General features: G+C 39.7%; 2 protein-coding genes across 3 annotated transcripts in view; one reads left to right on the forward strand and one right to left on the reverse strand.

The window, feature by feature from the left end:
- LOC129925234 (uncharacterized) overlaps nucleotides 1-20453 on the reverse strand; it is a 43387-nt gene extending 22934 nt beyond the window's left edge. For both annotated transcript variants that reach the window (XM_056024497.1, XM_056024496.1), the window contains exons 1-4: nucleotides 11664-20453; nucleotides 5389-5599; nucleotides 4039-4159; nucleotides 394-504 (exon numbers count right to left, since the gene is read on the reverse strand). In XM_056024497.1, coding sequence (XP_055880472.1) covers nucleotides 13154-14575 — 1422 coding nt within the window. In that variant the 5' untranslated portion in view covers nucleotides 14576-20453 and the 3' untranslated portion in view covers nucleotides 394-504; nucleotides 4039-4159; nucleotides 5389-5599; nucleotides 11664-13153. The remainder of the gene's footprint in view (nucleotides 1-393; nucleotides 505-4038; nucleotides 4160-5388; nucleotides 5600-11663) is intronic.
- A 442-nt stretch (nucleotides 20454-20895) lies between these two features.
- The window catches only part of LOC106065551 (kelch domain-containing protein 2-like), an 80742-nt gene continuing 77366 nt past the window's right edge, over nucleotides 20896-24271 (forward strand). Inside the window, exon 1 of the mRNA XM_056024502.1 lies at nucleotides 20896-20996. The gene's annotated coding sequence lies outside the window, so the exon portion shown is untranslated. The remainder of the gene's footprint in view (nucleotides 20997-24271) is intronic.

Raw genomic sequence — 24271 nt, forward strand, 5'->3', positions numbered from 1 at the left:
ATCTGTGTAATAACTAATAATAACTAATGATAACATGTCAGAAACAACACATTTTGAAAATAGACTCGACACTCATTTTAACTGTGTCTAATCAACGAACTGTATTAAAGCGCAAATAAAACAACTAAACAACGATAGTTTTTATTGGGGAGAATAAGTGGAACGCTGGGGGGGGGGGGGAGAGGTGATACCCTGATCTTACCACACCAGGTGACACCCATCCTATTGACGCCACTGATAACAACCAGTAAGCTCGTTCCACAGTTCCGGAACATTACGCACGAGTTAAATTCTAAACTTTACATTTGTGGTGAAATATTGTGAGCCGCCTACGACACTAGCTAAGTATGAACTTTAAGATATAGATATTTTTTTGGACATTTTTTTACTTACAGGATCCTGATGAAATTTGGCAATAAATATCTGATGAAAATGAGAGAAGGTTAAAAGTCTGGCCTTTAAACATCTGCAGGTATAGACTCAACATGCACCTTTTTCTGTAGACTTGGCAAACAAAAATGTCATAACTATATATATATATATATATTTATGTAATATAAAGCTAATTGTAAGGAGTATGTATTCTCGGGGCCGGTCCTACAGATTGCGGGGCCCTGTGCGAAACTGATTGCGTGGTGCACAGTATGGGTAGGGATAAGGATAATAAATGAAAATTAAGATTTTGTATTAGAAATTGAATTCGTCTTTGCATTTTATCCATACTTTACTAAGTACAAAATCACTGTCAAATTAACTTAATGAGCTATCTATAGTAGATAGTAGTTTTCCAACAAAAAGACTATAAACATTCATATCTGCCTTTTAGATTTAGGCCTACTATGACTAGCAAAATATCGCTTTTTAAGAGATCGATATAGATTTAGATCTATATTTGTATTCACCTTATTATTACATTTTTATTAAATGAAAGCGGACAATCATGACAATGCGTATTTTTTTTATTGCGAGAAGAATTGGCGTTTTAAATATTGAATGACACCCAGAAATAATAATTATGTATGTTACGACACAAGACTCGAAATAATAATACACTATCAGGTTATTACTCTATAAATACTTTAATATTACAACAAGTTATGTAAATACGAACATTTCATTTCTCTTCCTGTCAGTTTCTCCCGGCTTCCCCTTTTCAACATCACTTCCATTCATTACACCAATTCGCACCATTATTCTACCGTGCTGCGCTACGACCGTAACACCCCCCTTGTTTGCCAAGTTCGATGTACATCGAACGTCTTTTAAATATCAAATAAAATGATAACCCGCTGTTCAATATATTTATTATTATATTATCTTCATTAATTCTCATTCTGTTAACCCAGGTAAAAACCAACAAAAACAAAAAAAAAAAACACCCCCAACAGCAAAATTAAATATCACCATTCTCTACATTATTATTTTAGGTTCAAAATTACTTACATCCATCCCAATGTATAATGTCCAGACTTCCCCAACGAACCAATCAGAGTAAATCTCATAATTCACAATTATAAACTATAATTAACCATGTAACCGTAATACTCTATTTTACATTTCTAACAATGGTTTCATCAAATTCTCAATATAACACCATATATTAATATCTCGACACCTCACACATGTAACAAAGCTTCGTCAATCCATACAGTCTTCGATTACATATACATGTAATATGTGTATATTTACAAAATGTTCCAATCTGTTATAGATGTCTATTCATTACACTGCCAGTGAGACTGCTGTTCATTGTGTTCTCACCAAAATGATTTTACTGACATTATTCTTTTGACCAACCAACAGAAACAAAATTGACGTGGCCAAGCTCCTTTCCTTACTTCCATTTCTTCTCCTTCTTAGGTACACCGTGATAATGTGTCAGCTATCACATTGTCTTTCCCTGGTATTGTCCTGACCTCAAAGTTATAATCCATAAGTTGTAATGCCCACCTGGCTATTCTATTGTTACCTAATTTATTTGTATTAATGAAGGCTAAGGGAGCGTGATCAGTCCATAGTTCAAATTTAGCTCCCAGTAGATAGAACCCTAATTTTGTTATACACCATACAATGGCTAGTCCCTCCTTTTCAATGGTGGCATATTTCAACTCAGCTGCTGTCAGTTTTCTAATCACATATGCAACACATAGAATATGGTCTACTACCAGAAAGCCAGTGCGGCTTCAGAAAAGAGCGTGGAACCATTGACATGATCTTTGCAGCAAGGCAGCTCCAGGAAAAATGCCAAGAACAAAATGCTGACCTGTTCTCAATATATGTCGACTTAACAAAGGCATTCGACACTGTTAGCAGAGAAGGAAAATCATGTCAAAGTATGGCTGTCCACAAAAATTCATAACCATGGTGAGACTATTTCATGATGGCATGAAGGCTCGTGTCCAAGAAAGTGGAGAACCATCAGAGCCCTTCGAAGTATCAAACGGGGTAAAATAAGGCTGTATCCTAGCACCTACACTGTTCAGTATCATGTTCTCCGCTATGCTGACAAATGCATTCACAAATAGAGAAAACAACGGGATAAATATATCATACAGATTTGATGGTGGCCTATTCAACCCAAGGCGGCTTAAAGCAAAAACAAAAACAAACGCAGCAGTAATCAGAGACTTGCTATTAGCTGACGACTGTGCCCTAAATGCCTGCTCTGAAAACGATCTGCAGAGCATCGTCAGTGACTTCTCAAGAGCATGCTCAGACTTTGGCCTTACCATCAATACGAACAAGACTGAAGTCTTATATCTACCTGCTCCTGGGAAAGCCTACTCGGATCCAAGCATTACTATAAATGGACAGGATATAAACGCAGTGGACAAATTCACAGATCTTGGCAGCACACAATCCAGAAATGGAAAAATCGATAGTGAAATCGACCTGCGTATCGCCAAGGCCAGTGCATCCTACGGCAGACTGTCTACAAATGTCTGGAACAGACGTGGTATCACCACAAATACCAAGCTAGGGGTCTATAGAGCCGTCATCCTCCCAACTGTTAGCAGGTCAGGAGGCACTAGACCTTTTTCTGCTAAACAGATTTTATTTAACCAGTAGGTTGGTGGTAACTCTACCGTGTGGGTCCGATCTGTGCACTCCGGTCTGCGACCAAAGGGTGGCCTTCGACTGGGCGATCAGACCGCACAATTAACTATCAACTTGAGCTAAACTAAACTAAGCTATTTAAAGGAAATGATGAAACTAGATTTATCAGACAATTTATATACACTTTTATTTACACTACACGAATTAACCTAAAATCAATAATATATGTATATCAAACAAATAAACCCTAAGACAACTACATTATCTCTTAAAGAAATTAAACAAAACAATAATAATAAATCAATTAAAAGCTTAAATACCAAAATACTCCACTCGATCAACCCTAATCAATGGAACACAAAACAATAAACTAGTACTTACTTTACTTAACCTAAAAGCTAAAAAAAATAAACTCCGACTAAACCCAAAACTGGCAAACCCCAATAAAATACTCTAATTCCTGCCTACTACCTAGATCTATCAGTTACCAAACAACTCTAAATACCCACTAGACCTAAGCTTAAAATACAACAAAAAAAAGGTACAAGAAGGCGATGGCAGACTAATGGTAGACAGTATACGTAACGACAGGCAGACAGTAGACGTAACGACAGCACTACCGCCTGCAGGGGCGGACTGGCTATATGGGCATTCGGGCAAATGCCCGGTGGGCCGGTACCCAAATGGGCCGGCAGGGCCACAGAAAGGACCGCATGGATGCCACTATGTAGGTTTTATACTATTTTCTGATTAAAGTGACCCTTTGAGAATCGTGTTTAAAGAAAAATTAACAGACTCTACAGTGTACTACTAATTTAATCTAACACATTTTCCCAAATAATGAGATAACCTACACCCGCTACTTTTAGGCTTCCTCCTTTTAGGACCAACACACTTAGCTATCAAAAAGCAACATTATAAGGCTTATATATCATTTGAAGCTATGGAGTTCATTGTAGGCATGCATACAGTTATAGATACCTAATGATTTTGAGGAAAGATAGACCTATAATCGGATGCCCGTCATATGATATACAATGTGTGGGCCGGATGGTATAGAAATGCCTTGGCCGATTTTGACATCCAGTCCGCCCCTGATAGCCTGCAATTACAAATATAAACAAACATAAAAAATATATATAAAATAATCATTATAATATTAATGGAAATACTTTTAGAAACATTAAAAAATAGACATAGTATAGAAAAGCAACAAGGGGATTATTAGGGATAGCTGGGAGGGGGGGAGGGGTGACGCTATCCAGATTAATGGAGCTTCTGGTTCCACCATAGACAATGGATGAGTAATTAAGCCGGTGATGCACGGCACTAATCGGTTTACATCAAAACAATCTAACAACAATCAATCCTAATTAAAATATATCAAGTAAAAATAAAACAATTTCTCAACTTACAGGCGGTCCCAGCTGAAATTTACACTACAAGAAAATAACTACATGGTTACACAGACCAGCTTAATACTGACCAGTGGTCTAAACCGGAAAAAGGAAGAACTGACCGCACCTTTTCTATTTATAGAGCCAGGTCATGACTCGTACAAACTAACTTCTAAAGTAAAAGAGCTGGCGAGAGACAGGCATGCACTCAGCACTAGCCTAGATTAAAAAAATTAAAATACAGATAAAAATAGATAAAAATTAAATCTAGGATCGCCAGCTCACACTACATTGCTATATGCCTCAGAAACATGGACAGTGTACAGTAAACATGCAAAGAAACTAAACCACTTCCACATGACATGTCTGTGAAAAATACTAAATGTCAAATGGCAAGACAAAATACCAGATACAAAAGTCCTTCGAAGAGCGTGTCTGCAAAGCATCCACACAATCCTGATGCAGTCCCAGCTGCGATGGGCAGGTCACGTCTACAGAATGGAAGACCACCGCATCCCTAAACGACTCTTGTATGGCCAACTAAGCGAAGGAAAGCGCTCGCAAGGTGGTCAAAGAAAGCGTTTCAGGGACACTCTCAAAGTTTCTCTGAAGGCGTTCAGCATAGACCCAGGCACCTGGGAGACAGAGGCACATGACAGAGCATCATGGCGTCGCGCTGTGAAAACTGGCGCACAGGTTGCTGAGGAAAAAAGAACAAAGCTGGCAGAAGAAAAACTCCAGAAAAGAAAAGCAGGGCCCACGACACTAGCTCCAGCTGGAATAACCTGCCCAGTGTGCGGCCGAAACTTCCGGGCTCACATAGGTCTCACCAGCCACATGAGGAGGCATAAAACCCCAGTGCAAAGCCCTCAGCCCCCTGGATGACAAAGTGGTCATCATCGAACCACGATGGACGAACTATATATATACTCACATATAAAACAGGATGTGGGACACCATTCCATTTTTGCATTAGACAGCCTCCTATTGCAATGGTTGATGCATCTGTAGCCAAAATAAATTCTTTAGTATTGTCAGGTAATTTCAAAATCGGTGCTCCAGAAAAGAAAGTTTTAATTATGTCCAGTGCTTCTTGACATTCTTCCGTCCTTTCTTTGTTAGATTTGTTAGTGGTTCAATTATTTCTGAAAAATTTGAGATAAATTTTCTATTAAAGTTGCATAGACCCAAAGGGTTCTAATTTGCTTCTTTGTCTTTTGTGCCTTAATGTCCAATATTTTTTATAATGTTTCTTCCAGTGGTGTAATGTACTCATTTTTAATCTTATACCCCAAAAATGAAATTTCACTGAGGCCAGTGATAATTTTAAATACTTCTCCAAGGCTTTGTATATGCTCATCCCATTGCTCACTAAAAATGCATATATCATCTAAATAACAAATTGTGTCTCTTCTATGGCTGAATAATTTGGCCATCATTCTGTTAAAAAGTGTCTGGAGCATTTACCAAGCCAAAGCTCATCACATTCCATTGATATATGTCCGAAGGTGTCTTAAATGCCGATAAAGGTTTAGCTTCTTGTTTTAGAGGTACTTGCCAGTATCCTCTAGACAGATCCTACGTGCTAAAAATCTTTGCATTTTTTAGCTTAGTAAACATTTCTTCTGCTTGTGGCATTGGAAATGGATCAAATTCTGTGACTTTATTCAACTGTCGATAATCCACACACAATCTTAAGTTGCCACACTTTTTTTTAACAAGCACGACTGGTGCAGCACATGGTGAACTAGATGGTTCTATCACTCCCAGTGTTAGTAGCTCATCAATTTCCTTCTGTAATACTTCTCTATGGTGTAATGGGATCGTATATTGTGGCAGTTTATTTGGAACTTTGCCAGTTAACTTGATGTCATGTTCTATAATACTTGTTTTACCGGGTAAATCCGTAAAAATATTCTTATAATCCTCAATTAGTGCCTTGATTTCTTTAGCTCTTTCAAGAGAAACTCCATTCACCGCGACATCCTTCCATGTTTGCCTACTTTCTGTTACCACTGTCTCTATTGATCTAAACTTTTCCTCTCTCCGTTTCTTCCGTCACACAGGCACTCATTGTCATTGACTCATCTTTACTCCTTTCTTCACTTCTTTGTCTTGGTGTAAACTCTTTTAACAAATCCACATGAAATATTTTTAACATCGAATCAATGTCTATTTCATAATCCATATCGCTAATTTTCCTTGCTACTTTGTATGGTCCCAGCCAATTTGTGCCCAAAGCATTATTGTTATCCTTATGTAAGACCAGAACATCTTGTCCTACCTCTAATTCCGTCATTTTTCTATGTTCCTTCACTCTGGAATGTGTTAATTCATTTCTCTCTAGCATCTTTCTATCCGCTTCTTCACATGTCTTTATAATCTGATTTCTAGTTTCTGTCACAATATCATAACTGTCATTAGTTACTACATGATCATGTGGGATTATCAAATCTTTCAATATTGTCATTGGACCTCGTGGATTTCCTCCATAAATCATTTGAAATGGTGAAAACCCTGTTGTTTCATTACGACTCTCCCTGTATGCAAATAGTATCGACGGTATTGCCATATCCCACTCTTTGGGTTTATCATCCATTACTTTATTTCATTATTTCTTTAGATTGACATTAAAACGTTCACAAGTGCTCTGTGGATAATACGAGGTTGTAAACCTTTGCTGGATCCCAAACATGTTCAAGAATGTTGTAGCCAATTGACAGTTGAATTGAGTGCCCCTATCTGACAATATTTCTTTAGGAAATCCAAATCTTGTAAACAACGTTTATAATGCTTGTACTATGTCTCTGGCTTCAATTCGTTTGAGTGGGAGAGCTTCCGGCCATCTGGAGCACACGTCTATCACAGTTAGGATATAACGGTGACCCCTATTTGATATCACTGGCATTGGACCGATTAAATCAATCGCTATTTTACTAAATGGTCTATCTGGTACATCCACCCTTTGTAATGGTGCTTTTATGTTTCTTGCTCCTTTTCTAGAACATAGTTGGCACGAAGTCACATAACTTTTTATGTCCTTATTAATTGATGGCCAATAAAAATTCTGGAATATTCTTTGTTTTGTTTTGTGTAGTCCCAGATGTTCTGTGTGTGCTATATCGTGTCCATTTTCCATTACAAGCTGCCTGCATTCTCTGGGTACCACAAACTGGATTACTTTTTTTCCATGCCATTCAATCTCTCTAACAAGAGTTCCTCTTTCTACATAGAATATTCCTCCTCTACCTCTTTGCTAGTTGGCGTAACTCCGGATCATTTTTTTGTTTTGTGATAATTTTTTCTTTGTTAAATCCTATGTCTTTGATTTCAATTGTTTCTGTATTTTCATGTTGTTCTTCATCTTGCCCATTTTCCTTAGTTGATAACTCGAACAATTTTGCTAAATCTCCTTCCTCTACATCTTTACTACAATATCGAGTAGTGGCCATTCCACAACAATTTTTCCAAACTTCTATCTCATTTTCCGTGCACTTCTTTATGTTTGGTATATTGCCAATAATCAAATCAATTTGATCATGATCTCTAACACATCCCTGTATAATACAGTGTTTTAATGTTCACTCGGGCCACGGGTAATCGAACTGTTTTTACTATCAAACATAATACATGCTTTGTTTTTTCCAGTATATTCATGATCTTCAACCAATTTTCTGTTTATTCCAACAATAGTGCTCCCAGTATCCCTTATTGTTCTTGCAGCCTTATTTCCTACAAATGTTTGAAAACAATCTAGACTTCCTGAACTCGACAATAACGACAAACTTTGATCTCTTCCATTTCTTCTGCCGTCATATCTTCCTTGTCTGTTTCCTTGATATCTTCCTCTGTAGCTATTATACTGGCCTTGTCTACTATCTATTTGGCTCCTTCCTTGTCCTCTAAACCTATTCTGTCCTTCATATCTAAATCTTCTATTGTTGCTATAACTGTCTTGTGTTTCTCTAGCTCTATTAAATGCTAGTATTTCTTCAATATCGCTACCTCTGTTTAACTTTTTTTCAGGATGTGCCACTTTGTAAGCCCTTATTAATTTTACAATATCATCTACAGATTTTGGCTTTCTCTCCAGCAGGAATATTTTTAGTTCGTCCTGACTCTCATAAATGACTTTATCCAGCATAAGAAATACCTTTAGTCCATTAAACGTCTTCTCTATTTTTGATGACTCTGTCCAATTGTCAAAGTAGCTATTCATCTTGTCTAAAAATGTTTGGGGATCCTCGTTGGTTTCAATGGTGCAATTAACATATTGTTGACGATAAAAAGCCTCAGTTTTTCCAAATGTTCGTAGTAATTGCTCCTTTACTATTTGGTAATTATTCTGATTCATGCAAATCTTTGTCGGTACCTCCGCTGCAAATGACTTCGATAACAAAAATGTCCATTTATCTTCAGGAAAAGCCAATTCTTTCATTTCAATTTCAAACTTCTTTAAGAAAATATCTATGTCTATTTTATTCTCATCAAACATTGTACCTTTATATTTTGCCAATTTATTTCCAGACACTTTAGCTTTTCCTTTTTTTATTTCCAACTTTTCTTTCTCTATGGCTAACCTTTCTTTCTCCATAGCTAGCTTCTCTTTCTCAATTTCTTTATCCGTAACTAATTTCTCTTTACTGATAGCCAACTTCTCTTTCTCTATTTCTTTATCCATTGCTAATTTATCTTTATCAATAGTTAACTTCTCTTTCTCTCTTTCTTTTTACATGGCTAACTTCTCTTTCTCTATTTCCTTTTCCTTGACTAACTTCTCTTTCTCCCTTTCTTTTTCCATGGCTAACTTCTCTTTCTCTATTTCCTTTTCCTTGACTAACTTCTCTTTCTCCCTTTCTTTTTCCATGGCTAACTTCTCTTTCTCTATTTCCTTTTCCATGGCTAACTTCTCTTTCTCTATTTCCTTTTCCTTGACTAGTTTCTCTCTTTCTATTAATCTTTCTTGTACATATTTTCTCAGCTCTGCTCCTTCTAATTCCAATAGTCTCCCTTCTTCTTTCAAAGCAACTATCTCAGCTTTTTCCGCCATTTGTAATTTTTCTTTATAGAGTTATCTGACCATATCAATTAAATATATTTGATTCTCATATACTTAATGCCTGGACCCAACAATGTTCATATCTAAATGTAATGTAATGAACCAAACGTTTAATGTTATTCGAATACAAATATGTATCTACATCCCGGAATACTCTTCTTCCTGCTGGTATAACTTCCAATGCTAGTGCATATTCTCCGCCGGTGATATGAATCTTTCGTTGTTTGTCTATATGCTGTAGTCAGTGTATATCCGTTGGTCCTAAATGGGCACTGTTCTCTACCGCAGTCAAAATTCACTAGTGTTGCCCACAGCAGTGCTAATAATCGTACACATTTCCATCAATATTGAATGTTAAAGGTTATTGTTGAGAACTATGACCAGCCAGAATAATGAACATGTACTTCAGCAGCCACTGACATGATTTTTTTAAATTATTTTTTTTCAATAAATTCATAGCACATCCAAATACAGTGGGTAATTCCTGACGTTTTCACATTGGTGAATGTAGAGAATTGACCGTCATAATAATTATAATGATATAAATCTAAATTTAAATGTTAATCCAATTGATTAATTCAGCAATAATGTTTTTAGTTAAGTTTCAACTAAATGTGAGCAGGTCAGGGTGGCGCTTTTGAGTGAGGCCTATTTGTTATCTGCTACTCAACATTTATTCAATATTTTACAGTATGCAGGTGGTAGCTCTACTGGATGGGCCCAATCTGTGCACCTCGGTCAGCGACCAAGGGGCTAGAGTCACCTAAGCAACCAGACAGCACAATTAAACTAAACTAAACTAATCTAGCTAACTAAAAGAAACAACCAACTAAATTTATAAAACAAAACTTATATACACTTTATTTACATGAAACCAAAACAACAGTAATAAAAATATATGTGAGTACGAAAATGGAAATAAACTTAGACATAAGCAAAAACTAAATATACACACTACAAACAACTAATCAACCCTACCGAACTGAACCTAACAAATAAAGCAGCTATTCGGCAGAACTACCGCCGTAAGCTACTACACAGAAATAATGACAGCTGTACAGCAGCAATAAAACAACAGCTATAGGGCAACAGCTATAAGGCAACAGCTATAAGTACTACGGCAGCTATGGCAGCAGTAAGAGCCGTTAGGCAGTACAAATAACGACAGTAGCAATAACGACACAAACTGTTGGCAGGAATTATAGCCTGCAATTATACAAAATAAACAAACATAAGACATATGAAAAATATATAAAATAATCATTATAATGCCAATGATGGACTAGATCTAGACTAACACACACTCAAAACAATCTACGCAGGTAATAACAATCACCTTCATAAAAGCCATACATATTAAAAACTGGACTACTGATTTCCCTAATTTGTACCTAGCCGTACGCTATAATAAAATCTAGCAAATTACTAAAGACACGGACTACACAACATTATATACCAAATTAAATAGAATTAAAAAGAAAATCTTAAAATTTAATTTTACAAAAATACAAAAAGGAAGATAAAAAGTTATTTCTATTCTAAACTCATACGGGGGCTCTATACCGTTTACAGACCTGCACCTAAACTGAAAGTAGAACTAAGCAGGGACAAAAAATAGGAAAGAACATCCACAGCTTTAAGGCTAGTTAACTATTTTAAAAACTACTTTTCCTCTACGAGTAAAACACAAATAACAGAAAAAGACTAAAACTAGCAGAAAGTTATAAATAGCGGAAACTACAAAATACTCAGCACTGAACTATATAAACTAAAAAGACACTAAATTACAAACATCATAGCCCTGGCCTATATAAATTACAAATTAAAATAAAGATAAAAATAGATAAAAATTAGATCTAGGAGCGCCAGCTCACATAAAGGTTTATGTTTACCAGTGAGTCTAGTACATAGCTTTAGAGATTTAGATGACGCTAACTCAATCTTAATAGATCTAGAGATCTAGAGATTTTGTTACACTTTGTAGTACTAGTAATGCCTCAGTAGACAGGAATTAGATACCGATATAACTCAGGTCTTGCCTTTTCTGTTGGGCGCCACTTGTTACGACACAAGACTCTTCGAAATAATAATACACTCTCAGGTTATTACTCTATAAATACTTTAATAGTACAAGTTATGTAAATACGAACATTTCATTTCTCTTCCTGTCAATTTCTCCCGGCTTCCTCTTTTACACATCCCTTCCATCCATTACACAAATTCGCACCATTATTCATGCACACCGTGATGCGCTACGACTGTAACAATGTATTTTTTAAAAGAAGATTTGCATGAGTTTTCAGATTTTAATAATTTCAGATTTTCATGACTTTTTCGTATATTTTGCAATTTCAGAATTCCAGGAACCCTTTTAATAATAAGTTAAAATGGTTTAATTTAATACTTTACATCTAGAATTCGCGCGGGGCCCACTACGGCCGTATAGGTTGCAGTGGCCTAAGACCGGCCCTGTGTATAGGCTACTATCCTAACACAATGACCTTAATGATGGATGTAGTGTAACCGAGTTGTTTATTTTCTGCGTGTGCGCGTGTCAGAAGGTCATGTACATATTGTGTTCATAGTACTTTAAACAATCAGACATGTGTGACATTTTTGTGCTTGTTCAATGTTATATTGTTGAATAAAGCCAAGATATTGGTAATTTTAGTAGAGTTGTTTCATTACAATGCAATAACCTACCTAAAATGCAAGACGATACGAAGTTGATTTTTTTAAATAAAAAATTTCCAGCAAATCATAGGCCTATTTGTCTTGAAAATCTTTTGGCGCTCCTCTGAGTGGCACCCTGGGCATGATGCCACCTTGACTCCCTCACTACGCCTATGAATCTTGTGTTTTAAAAACATTTTTACAGCTACACGTTCGCAATAATTGAGTTTATTTCACACTCTAAGTCTGTACCAAGCAATCATCTTGCGATTCCGAATAGGTGACATGAGGCACTATCAAGGGGCTTTTTTAACAAGCAATAAAAAAAAATCCTTAATTAATGAGCTAATAGTACACCAAACCCTAACCCCCGGGGTCGGCAACCTGCGGATCACGAACCATATGCGGATCGCGAACCATAATACATACGCAAATATTTTTTAAATCAAAACTTAAAAAAAAATAGTTCTGAATCTTTTAACGAAAATGAGGTGCCTATTCGATCTTTCAGCCACTTGTACTCGCTTTTCACCACACCCCTCTCCCATTACACACGTCGTCACTGTTGTCAGTCCGTCGGAAGCTCTTGACCGTCGTTGGATGTTTCTATGTAGGTTTTAATTCGCTTTGACGCAAGACGAATTGGCATCTTAATCACGTGCTTTGACTGTGACGTATAGTTTGTTGTTTCCAGTAAATGAGTTACAAGATAATTATCTTCTCAAAATTAGAAGCAAACTTCAAGTAATGCTTTTCTGGCAAGCTTTGCGGCACCACTAGAAATTGCACAAAAACGCATACCATTTACAGATGATTAGTATGTCATAGACTGCTTCCTACGTACATCTGAAGAACTGTTTCGAGATTTCAAAAACAAACCAGAAATCTTGAAAAAAAAAATCAAACATTTGCCACTATCCGCTGAAACCTGAGATGAACTCCTATTGAAACATCAGAGCAGGAAGGACTAGTCCTCCCGTAGTGCTCTGGCAAGAAACTTAGCCGTCCGGCGTAGTGCCTCATAGCTACCATACAAGTCGAGTGACTGCACAGGCAAGTCCCCCCTTAGCTCGCGGAGCTGGGGACACTCGTACAAGACATGCGACACTGTTTCGACGCTCTCTCCACAGTGACGGCATCGGGAGTCAAAGTTAGTGCGGAACCGGGCAAAGTATGCCCAAATAGGACAATGTTCCGTCCTGCACTGCGCAAATATTGACTGCTCTGACCTCCTCAGTCGCCACCATGGATCGTCGCGATCTGGGTGACGCATGCGGTTTAACCACTTCTCACGAATGAGTGCTCGGATTTGTGCCGTTGCTTGTAAGTACGTGCTTGGTGCTTCGAGGTGTGTGGCTGCCATAGCACCCTCCCTTGCGAGGGCGTCTGCCGTTTCATTGCCCTTCACGCCGCAATGTAAAGGCCCCCACTGAATGAAAACGACAGCTCCAATAGCTCGGCGGATGTTATCTGCGGCGCCGATTGCCTCTTCTATTACGGGCAACCCTCCCCCGCCGCCACCCATAGCTTGGAGACTGGAGCGAGAGTCAGTGACCAGCACCACCGTAGTGGTACTAGTCTCGCGTTGGAGCATTCGGGCCCTAATGGCCTCGAACGCCCTAGTTATCCCTGTGAGTTCGGCATAGCCGCATGGACCAGAGAGCCTATCTGGTTCAATCTGGTTGGGGTAGACGATAAGGGCCCCATACCCCGATCTGTCGGGGTCCCTCAGTACCGACCCATCGGTATAGCAGAAAATGGCATCTGATGGGTAGGATTTTATGGTTATGGATGCCAAGTTTTGAAGAATGGCAGGTGTTAATCGCCTCTTGGTGGCTCCCTCTTGCCCTATCAGGGACAGGTTTATTTGTGGGGCCGGAAATCTCCTCCACGGAGGGCACGTACTAATTCTCCTAATAGGGATTCTATCAGTGGAGAGCCCAGCTGATTTAGACAAATTGGCCGCAATATGGAGGAACGATCGCATTTTGATGTGGTTCCTCTCTCTCCACTGTCGCACTAAAATTGAGGTGGGTAGCCTAGAGTCGCCCCTTTTGTAGCGCTCGTAGGCCGTAAGTACTGCCCTCTCCCTCCTAAGATGTAAGGGTGCCACGTTTGTTAAGATTTCAGCAGCGTTTGTTGGGCTTGTCCTAAAGGTGCCACAAATGAACCGTAGGGCCTGTGCTTGTACTCGGTCGAGTGATTCGAGGGCAGTTTTACTAGCGTAATCTTGAACTGTATAGCTGTACTCTATTTGTGATCTGACTGCCCCTAAGTACAATGTGCGTAGCATGTCAGCTTTGGCACCCCACTTTGTGCTGGCCAGCTTTCTTAGTAACGCTAACTTCTCCGAGGCTTTTCGTTCAATATTCTGGACGTGCTGGAGCATTGACAGTTTTCTATCCAGGGTCACCCCTAGATATTTTGGCGTATTTTCACGTTGGAGTCGCAGCCCACCGAGTTGAAGCTCGAATGGAGCCTAAAGAATGTCGATCCCTAGGCTGAACAGGGACCAGGTTGTTTTGGCAACGTTTATCTGAATCTCCTCGCAATACGAGGAGATGGTATGGAGGTCTGCTTGAAGTGCCGCCTGAATTTGGTCGGCTTTCTTCCCGGTTGACCAGAGGACAATATCATCAGCATATAGCAGTTTTTTGGATCGTAGTGAGCTGGGCAAATTATTAAGAAAGGCTATGAAAAGTGTACAGGACAGGGCGGAGCCCTGAGGCAGGCAATTGAGTTGTTGTTTTGGCTTGCTAAGGGAGTGCTGGTATTTTGTACGTGTGCTCCTCCCAGACAGAAAAGATTGTATCCAATTGTATATCTTGCCCCGCACACCCATAGCTCTTAGCTTAAGATAGAGGCCTTCAAGGGCAGACTGGGTATCAAAACCGGCCCGGGCATTACCATATAAACCGGCCCACAAATGTCATGTCATATATTTTCGGTGTGTGTGTGGGGGGGGGGGATTTTAAACCTCTCCCAAATTAATATATATATTAGTGTCTGTGTATATGTAATTAATCTTCATTACATTCTTATCTTTCATTATTTCAAACGTTTTTTCTACCCTAGAATACTCCCTATAATTAGTGAAAGGCAGTATATACCGCCAAGGGACAGCTAGGGAGTCTGGGGGAGCGCTATAAGCTCCCCCAGTGGGGTCCGAGGCGAAGCCCCGGATCCAAGCATTATTTACGTTATTTTAAGTTTTAAAAAATGCATATTTTGAGGTATCTACAGTGCAATTAGCCTGCTATTCTTCCGCTAAAAAAATCAAAAACTAAATCTTCTATTCAGTGGAGTCCAGCGACTGGTTGAAAAAGGTAAAATGATTTAGTTTTTGTATTGTAGGTGGGGGGTGAACCACAAAACCCCTTTTGGCTACGCTCATGAAATTTGGTGACTGTAGTTTGCTTAAGTTGACTGCAATGGGGAAGTAAGTAAAGTTTCCCTTTCAGACAATGAGATCTGAGGCCGGTGATGGTTTGAACTCCTCCCCTCTCGGCTACGCCCATGTGTTTTAACATAGGTGTAAGCCTAATTCTATTTAAAATATATAAAGTTTGATAACGCATCGAAAACTGGATGTATGCTTTCGTAGGCTTACATAATGTATTCTATTTATACATGTATGTAGTCTGAAAACTATAAGCACTACAATAGCAGCCTTAATGAGTTTCAAACTTTTTGATATTACTTATAGATTACAGACGTTTCTTCAAAAAAATAAAAATAATTAGGTCCTACGCATTTCATGTGTCAATCTAGTCATGCATGTTGATCTGTGACTTAAAATATGCTAAGTCATTGATTTTCCTGGCTGACTCAGGCAACCCATTCTTTTAAAGTGGTATCACCACAAATACAAAACTAGGGGTCTATCGAGCCGTCGTCGTCCCTACATTGCTCTATGGCTCAGAAACATGGATAGTGTACAGTTAACATGCAAAGAAACTGAATCACTACCACGACATGTCTGTGAAAAATACTGAATGTCAAATGGCAAGACAAAATACCAGATACTGAAGTCCTTCGAAGAGCGTGTCTGCAAAGCATCCACACAATCCTGATGCAGTCCTAGCTGCGATGGGCAGGTCACGTCTACAGAATGGAAGACCACCGCATCCCTAAACGACTCTTGTATGGCCAACTAAGCGAAGGAAAGCGCTCGCAAGGTGGTCAAAGAAAGCGTTTCAGGGACACTCTCAAAGCTTCTCTGAAGGGGTTCAGCATAGACCCAGCCACCTGGCAGACAGAGGCACATGACACTGTGAAAACCGGCGCACAGGTTGCTGAGGAAAAGAGAACAAAGATGGTAGAAGAAAAACGCCAGAGAAGAAAAGCAACGCCAATGACACTAGCTCCAGCTGGAATAACCTGCCTAGTGTGCAGCCGAACATTCCGGGCTCACATAGGTCTTACCAGCCACACGAGGAGACATAAAACCCCAGTGCAAGGTCCTCAGCCCCCTGGATGACAAAGTGGTCATAATCGAACTACGATGGGCGAACTATATATATTCCTTTACAAGATAAGAGAAAGCAGAACGATTAGAGAGGTACTTCTAAATGTGAAAAGCTCTTGCTTCGTCCTAGTACATTCTCAAAAACGCGATTTGTATATGAATATATTATTTAAAATATAAATGATTCTAAATCTTTCATTAAATATCGGATGTGACAGCGCTATATAAATTATTGTAATAATTTTCATCATCAATGACTTCATACTAAGCATAAGTTTGCCATTAATTATATAATCATAACGGTACATATTTTTCTTTTTTGAAGTAACGTCTGTATTATATAAGATAAGAATATGGGAGAATACCGGTTTCGATCTAGATTTATGTTTTAATTAAAATATTTTTTTTTCGTAAGCCTTAAGTGTAGTATTTTTAGATCTATGTTATTACAAATAAACAAGAAACGTACTTTTTTCTTTTCAAATCGCAAAAACTAGAAACTTTATACGGTTATACCCATATTGAGCTATGAATAAGTTGAGTGGTTTGCTATTTCGCGGCTGTGTGTATGTGTTTAAGTTAACTTCTATTAAGTTTTGTTAACGAGCTAATTGTCTCCCCTTTTGACGAATTATATCAATGTTTTCTAACTTAACCTCTCCCATCCCTCTTTTTCGTTAACTTTCAATGGAACCATAAAAAAAAACGGGTGAGGGAAGGAGTAAAACAAAAATAGGAGTGCCATCAAAGGCCCATGCCGACCAGCAAAATGATCAGGCCAAACAGTCTTGAAGACATCAAAGTAGTGTTGAAGGTCATGCCGCTCGTGCATAGCAGAAAGTACGGTCTAACGTTTTACAAATGATAACACGTACAGTGTATAGTGTAATTCTTAAATTTTGTTCTTGTTGAATTTCAAACAAAATTAATTGTTTAAGTTGTCTGCATTTAATTTTTTTTTCTTTGGTCGCGACCAGACCGGCCCATTTGGTACCGGCCCACCGGGCATTTGCCCGTTTGCCCATATAGCCAGTCCGCCCCTGGAGGCCTTGCTTCCACACACGGTCGTAAGCCTGTTTTAGGTCTATGAACACTGCGTATGTTCTCTCGGACCTCTGGAACCCGTCGGCCACCTCCTGTGCAAATGTTGTGACCTGGTCGATCGGGCTCAAGACTGCCCTAAATCCGGCCTGCTCTGGCGCCAGGTTACCGGCACTCTCAAAGGACCAAACTATCCGCTCGTTAACCATTCGCCCAGCAACTTTGCCAAGAGTTGAGGTTAGTGAAATGGGTCTATAGGACTCCACGTTAGTCGCGTCTTTTCCCTTCTTAAGGACTGGCACAATGACAGCACTCCTCCAGGCCCCGGGCAGTCTGGACTCTGCCCAGGTTCGATTCATAAACTCCAGGAGTTTACCTCTCGCAATGCCCCCAAGGTGTTTTACCATCTCGGGGGTAACCTTGTCTGGCCCCGGAGCTTTTCGGTTTTTGCACTTAGCTATCGCTCTGTCCAGCTCAGCACGACAGAAGGGCGCGTTGCACGTTGCTTGGCTTTCCGGCTCATCTGTTTCCCTCTCGAGCTTCTTACGTTCTTTGTTGAGGGCCTTGGGCATGGCAGACTTCTTTTCGGGCTTGCTGATTTTAGCAAAATGTCGATTCAACAAGCCGGCCATTTTGGTTACCGTAGAGACCGGCCCTCTGGGTGACAATAGAGGGGCAGCCGTTCGCGCTGTGTCTTTGGCCTCTAGGTTTCGCAGAAGACGCCAGGCTTTCGAGGAGTCCCGAAGATCCATCCCGGCGTAGGCAGCGTTCCAGTGGTCCGACCGGACGCGTCGGGCCAGTCAGTTCACTCGTGGCTCTGCAAAGCCGATTGTACTCCCGCCGGATTTCAGGGGTACCCTTCCGTTCAGCAAGCCTCCGTGCTCGCTTACGTCTCAGGACCAGCTTATTCAATTCCTGAGACCACACGCGTTTCTGCCTTACGCCAGAATAAGTCCGCGGGACAAACCTCTTAGCCGCACCCAACATAGCTGCTGTTATTTCGCCGTATATGATGTCAACGTCCCTATCCTCCACTGCTAGATTCATAAGGGCAGTGTCGACTGCTGCCTTGTAGGCTGGCCAGTTCGCCTTGGTGTAACTCCACCTACGCGGAGCTTTTGGGGTTACACCACTGGCCTCTGAGGGCAATTGTGACTAGTATGGGTCTATGGTAACTTCCAATGTCGTCTAAGACTTGAAACTGAATATGAGATTCTAAATTAGCTGTAATTAGAGTAAGGTCTGGTCTAGATTGGCTGCATTTTCCGGTATGGTATAGAGTTGGGGAATATGTTTATTTTGCAGACAGAACAAATTAGAGTTATTTAGGAATTCGTGAATTTTATGTCCCGACAGTCGGTTGAATCATAGCCCCACTGTTGAGACTTAGCGTTAAAGTCTCCTGCGATGACGTTGTGAGTATTGATATTAGTACAGTCATATTCGAGACTAATTTCGTGCTTGGGGGGGGGGGTTGTACAGATTAGTTACCGTGAGTTTACGACCGAGTTTATGTACTTCAAGGGTGATGGCGTCGGTACGACCATGCACTCGTGGACCGGGGACTTGTGTAGCAACCACGTTCTTGCGTACATAAGTAATAAGCCCCCGGCAGTCTGTGCATTTGCACTTAAATGCAGTATAACCGGTGATACTGGCATTGCGTTTGCCAGTTAATGTCTCTTGTAGTAAAGCCACGTCTATTGCCCTCTCGTGGAGGAGTTTTGAGAGCTCTAACACCTTGGATATTACCCCACAGATGTTAATTTGTAAGATCAGGAGGGACCTAGTGTTTATGGGCTTAGTCCCTGGAGTGGGTTGAGTCCCACTAGTGTCAGTTTGGGTTGTTTGGGGGCCGGAGGCTCCCGTCACTATTTCGCTTCCAGTCATATTTGCCTGCCGTGTATCTAGGTCGGCAGGAGGTTGTGGCAGACTTCCATCAACCTTGTACGAATCGGACCTCCGAAGGAGGTACGAATGCAGTGTTCGTTAAGAAGAGGGTTTTGGTGGAGGAATTTTAGCTAACTTTTCACGACCTGACAAATTCCCCCTCATCGAGGTTGCGGGGCGACTAGTAGCTGACTTTTCGTGTCCAGGCCTGACGCCCACTACCCGGCGCACGGAGCCTGTTCGGGTCTGCTCGTGCCCGCTTTTTTCTGTGTCTGTGCCTATCATAGTTGTATGGTTAAGGCCATTGGCGGCCTTAGTTACTGCTCTAATGCAGCAGCGTGCATGGCCTATACTTGTGTCGCCACTAAGGGCAAGGCAAAGACCTGCCCAAGCAATCACCGCCACAGTTTGGCATATAAGTTTCCTGCAAGGCAGGAGTGGGGCGGCGCGCGTTTCTCGACATTCCCACTGTCAGAGTTGCCATTGGTCGCGGCGGATTCCTCCACTAGCGCGCCAGGGAACGGGCTAGATAGAGCCTAGCTCGTGGACGCCAACCGGTCCGCCCGACGCAGCCCGCGCCAGTCAGTCCAGTCGTTGCCCAAAGAGAGACCCGCGAATCAGCCGAGTCCTAGGAGAACCCGACCTACCTTCGAGTTGGTGTCCAGCGCTATCCGCTTTTCGGAGAACCCGTGAGTCTCTTACTAACCGTTGCCCCGGGGCCCCACAAGGGGGGGGGGGCTGGACATAACCCTTTTGAGTTCCTTTTACACTTGCCGGCTGCTCATTCATCAGCGGCAAGCAACCAGTACCCTTGGCCACTCCAGAAGAGCGGAGTGTTCACGCGGCGACCACGATGAGGTGGTACTGGAACGCCGCGATCCGCTAAAACAGTACAAGACAGTACCGTATGGCTAAAACGTCTTTAAATGTAAAATATTTGCAGGTGGAATGTATTCAACTTTCTTCTGCCTTATCACTTGCTATAGATTAGTCTTGCGACATAAAGACACGGCCCAAGTTGCCCATTTTGTCAGGTATATGTCTTCCCTAGGATTGCTACCGCTCTCATGACAAACTAGAAGGGACGATAGAGCGAATACTATGCGAAAATACCTTGAAGACAATAAGATCGATTTAAATAAAATTATTTAAATAGCAACTGATAGAGCCAGAGGTATGACAGGAAAAAATAAAAGAGCAACAACGATTCGTCGAAGCAAAATAAACCAAGAAATTCTTACGTTTCACTAAATAATGCACCAAGAAGCGCTTTGTGCCCAATTCCGACCGAAATAGATGAGGTCATGAATTTGGTAATAGAGATTGTTAACAGCATCTTGTAAAAAGCACTCTACCACTTAAAGGAAATGGAGACTCAGTATTCCCAAGAAAGTGCTATGACTTTCCAAAGGTAAGGTGATGAAACGTTTTGCTTTGTCCTTGAATGAAATCAATACATTTCTAAATGAAAAAGACATTTATCACACCGAATTAGAGATCGACAAATAGTTGCAAAAATTTAACTTCATGATTGATAGGCCTACAACCGCTGAATTTAAAACTGCAAGGAAAGGGAAACCCAGCCTATGTTTTGGTAGAAGAATTGGTTTGGTTTGAAGAAAAATTAATTATTTTGCCGAAGATATTCAAAGCAGTCAATTACTTCATTTTGAATGTCTAAAGCAGTATCGCGATAAAATCAGTGGCACAAATTACTTCAACACAGTTGTAAATAAAAAAAATCAAAGATGAATTTCTTGACAGATTTGAGCAGTTCAAAACCAACAAAACCTTCTAGCATTCCTAGTAAATCTTCTCAATACAAATAGTAACGAAATCCACATTAATCCATTTGAAATTCAAATTGATACTGGATATGTAGAAATGCAATTGATCGATTTAAAAAGTAAAGCTACGTGGGGTGGAAAATTTACAAGTTGAAGGTCCAGAAATGTACGTAACGCAGCAAAAGTGAACAGCTTTAATTAAAAGTAATGCCGCGAGTTGATTCCGCGCATTTGGAGTGATGACTATCTATGGATCAACATATTCCTGCAAGCCTTTGTTTTCTTACATGAATATAATTAAAAGTAAAGCAAGAAGCCAACTAACAATTGAAAATTTAGAGTCGTGTTTGAAACTAAAAACAAGTTATGAGCCAAATGTATTCAAACTTTCTAAAACTAAAGCCATCGCTCCCATTGAATTTTTTTCCTCAATTGCTTTGTTGTTGAAGTACAAGTTAGTATTGTAAGTAAATGTTTTACTTCTTTAGTAGTTACCGAATTAAAAAATAATTATCTAATAATGCCTTACAAGGTATACATGGGCATAGCCAGGATTTTTTTCGGGGGGCGGGGGATTTTTTTTATAATGTTGGGGGGGGGGGGGGTTAAACTAAAATATTTCTGGAGTTGTTTGTTGTTTTTTTTTACTTCAAAACCACATTTACCGACGGTCATAGATTTGGTGACTAGTTTGCTTTAGAAATAATACTGAAGAGAGAGGCTTTCAACGTTCTGTAGGGGGATTTTAAACTCAAAACTATCTTGAGAGGTTTTAAACTTTTAAAAAAGCCATCTGGAGGAGAGGGGTTGAAACTCCATACCCCCATTAGCTTGGCTACGCTCAAAGAATTTTAGTATGTAATTTGCTTTTTTTTTTTATATTGAAGAAGTATTTTTTTAGCATCAAATCCCTCTGAAGGCAAATTTAAACTCAATAGGCTTGGCAACGCTCATAGAAATGTTTTTTTTTTTTTAATTTGAAGATTAATTTTTTAGCTTCATACCCCTTTGGCTATGCTCATAGCATGTTGTGTGCGTAATTTTTTTTTTTTATATTGAAAAGGTATTTTTAGCTTCAAACCCAGCTGAAGAGGGGTTTAAACTCAAAACCCTTTTGGCTACGCTCATACAATTTTGAGTGTGTAATTTGCTTTTTTATATTGAAGAGGGGTTTATCGTAAATTTTGGATAGGGGTTTAAAATCAAAATCTTCCTTGGAATTCTTGGAATTGTCGTTTGCATTTTTTTTTTGTTTTATAGAGAGGGAGATTTAAATGCAAAACCCCCTGGTAGTGGGTTTCAAACTCAAAACTCCCTGGTAGGGGGTTTTCAAACTAAAAACCCCTGGTAGGGGGTTTCAAACTCAAAACCCCCTGGTAGGGGGTTTCCAACTCAAAACCCCCTTGGCAGTGCTAGGGCAAGTGATGGTTTAGTATTAAAATTTCACCTAAAATAAACAAAATTAAAGCAAAAGATCAGTCACTAAACTCCGACACCCCCCCCCCCTGCAGGGGGGAATTTCATTTCGGGGGGGGGGGTTGAACTTCAACCCCCCTTCCCCGGCTACGCCCATGCCGGTATATATATTTTCTAATTTGTTGTGAAAAACACTGCTTATATGAATTCGTTTTTTTTTTCATTAAAAAAATTCATTGCGTGAGAACTATTTATATTTGGCAACTTTGTGGCTCTTTAAAAAATTTGAAATTTTTTAAAATGTAATTTCTGGCTCTTCCGAATCAAAAGGTTACCGACCCCTGAACTAAATAGCCGCAGCTTAACATCCAAAGAGCCGCATGTGGCTCGCAAGTCGCAGTTTGCCGACCCCTGGTCTAAACCTATAAAATAGATAGAGCGATTATGATCATGATTATTAGGAGGCGTGTAAACCTAATAGTGGGAAATAGTGCACTAAGCTGTTCACAAGGGAAACAGGTTACTTGTGCGGCTAATTTTTTTAAATTTTCTAGCCCGTCTACTACAATATAGTAATCGAAATTAGAAATCTTAAATGCAGTTACAAACTTTGCGATAAAATAATTTCGAATTTCATAATTCTAGAATGAGGCTCTATATTCTGTTAGAAAACTGCAAGATATCAGATACAAGGAAAAGAAACAAAATGAGTTTGTACTTTTTTAAAAGTCAACAATCTGGCTACCGTAAAGGACCTTGGTATTTTTTGAAGCACGAATAGATTTCAGTCTGGTATGTGTGGTCATACCAGTTCAATTAGTGGATTTTTCTTAGACATATCTACATTGAAATCTGTTCAATAAAGTCAAGTTTATTTTGATTAAAACATGTTTTCTGAACTTCATTCAAGACTTGTTTGAAAGTCTACTTCTACGCCTATGAGTGCAAGTTTCAAAGGCTACCGAACTAGACATACAACCTAACTAATAACGTTATAAATACCCGGTAAAAGTAATTGTGTACGACCTCGTATCTTAGGTTTTGGACAAGGGCAAAGTAATTTTTATTGGTGACTCTCATGATCAACTAGAAAGAGTATCAATGTTGCCAACTAAATAATAAGAATACTAAGAATGAAAACGTTACAAACGGAATGACTCTGAAAAGTGTACACAAATTATTTCCTTTTCTTCAACGTTCTCATTTTAAATGTTGGACCGTTCAGATCATTCCTCCTATATCTGAGATAAACCGCACAGTGCTTTCCAGATCAGGCAGTTACCCGTATAGTTTTTCTTCTATAGGAGGCTTTTGGGGCCAGAGTCTCGTTCTGGCTCCTTGATATAGTATGCAACTTTGAAGGACATGGTTAGCATTCTCTGGTGATGCTCACAAGGGCAACTTTCTAGTCCCAACTTTTAGCTTTAGCTAAAAATCAACAAGAGTTTCCAGTGCATTGGTGTAAAAAAAAGGATTATATTTT

This window comes from Biomphalaria glabrata, chromosome 3 (genome assembly GCF_947242115.1).
Source record: "Biomphalaria glabrata chromosome 3, xgBioGlab47.1, whole genome shotgun sequence".
Taxonomy (NCBI): domain Eukaryota; kingdom Metazoa; phylum Mollusca; class Gastropoda; family Planorbidae; genus Biomphalaria; species Biomphalaria glabrata.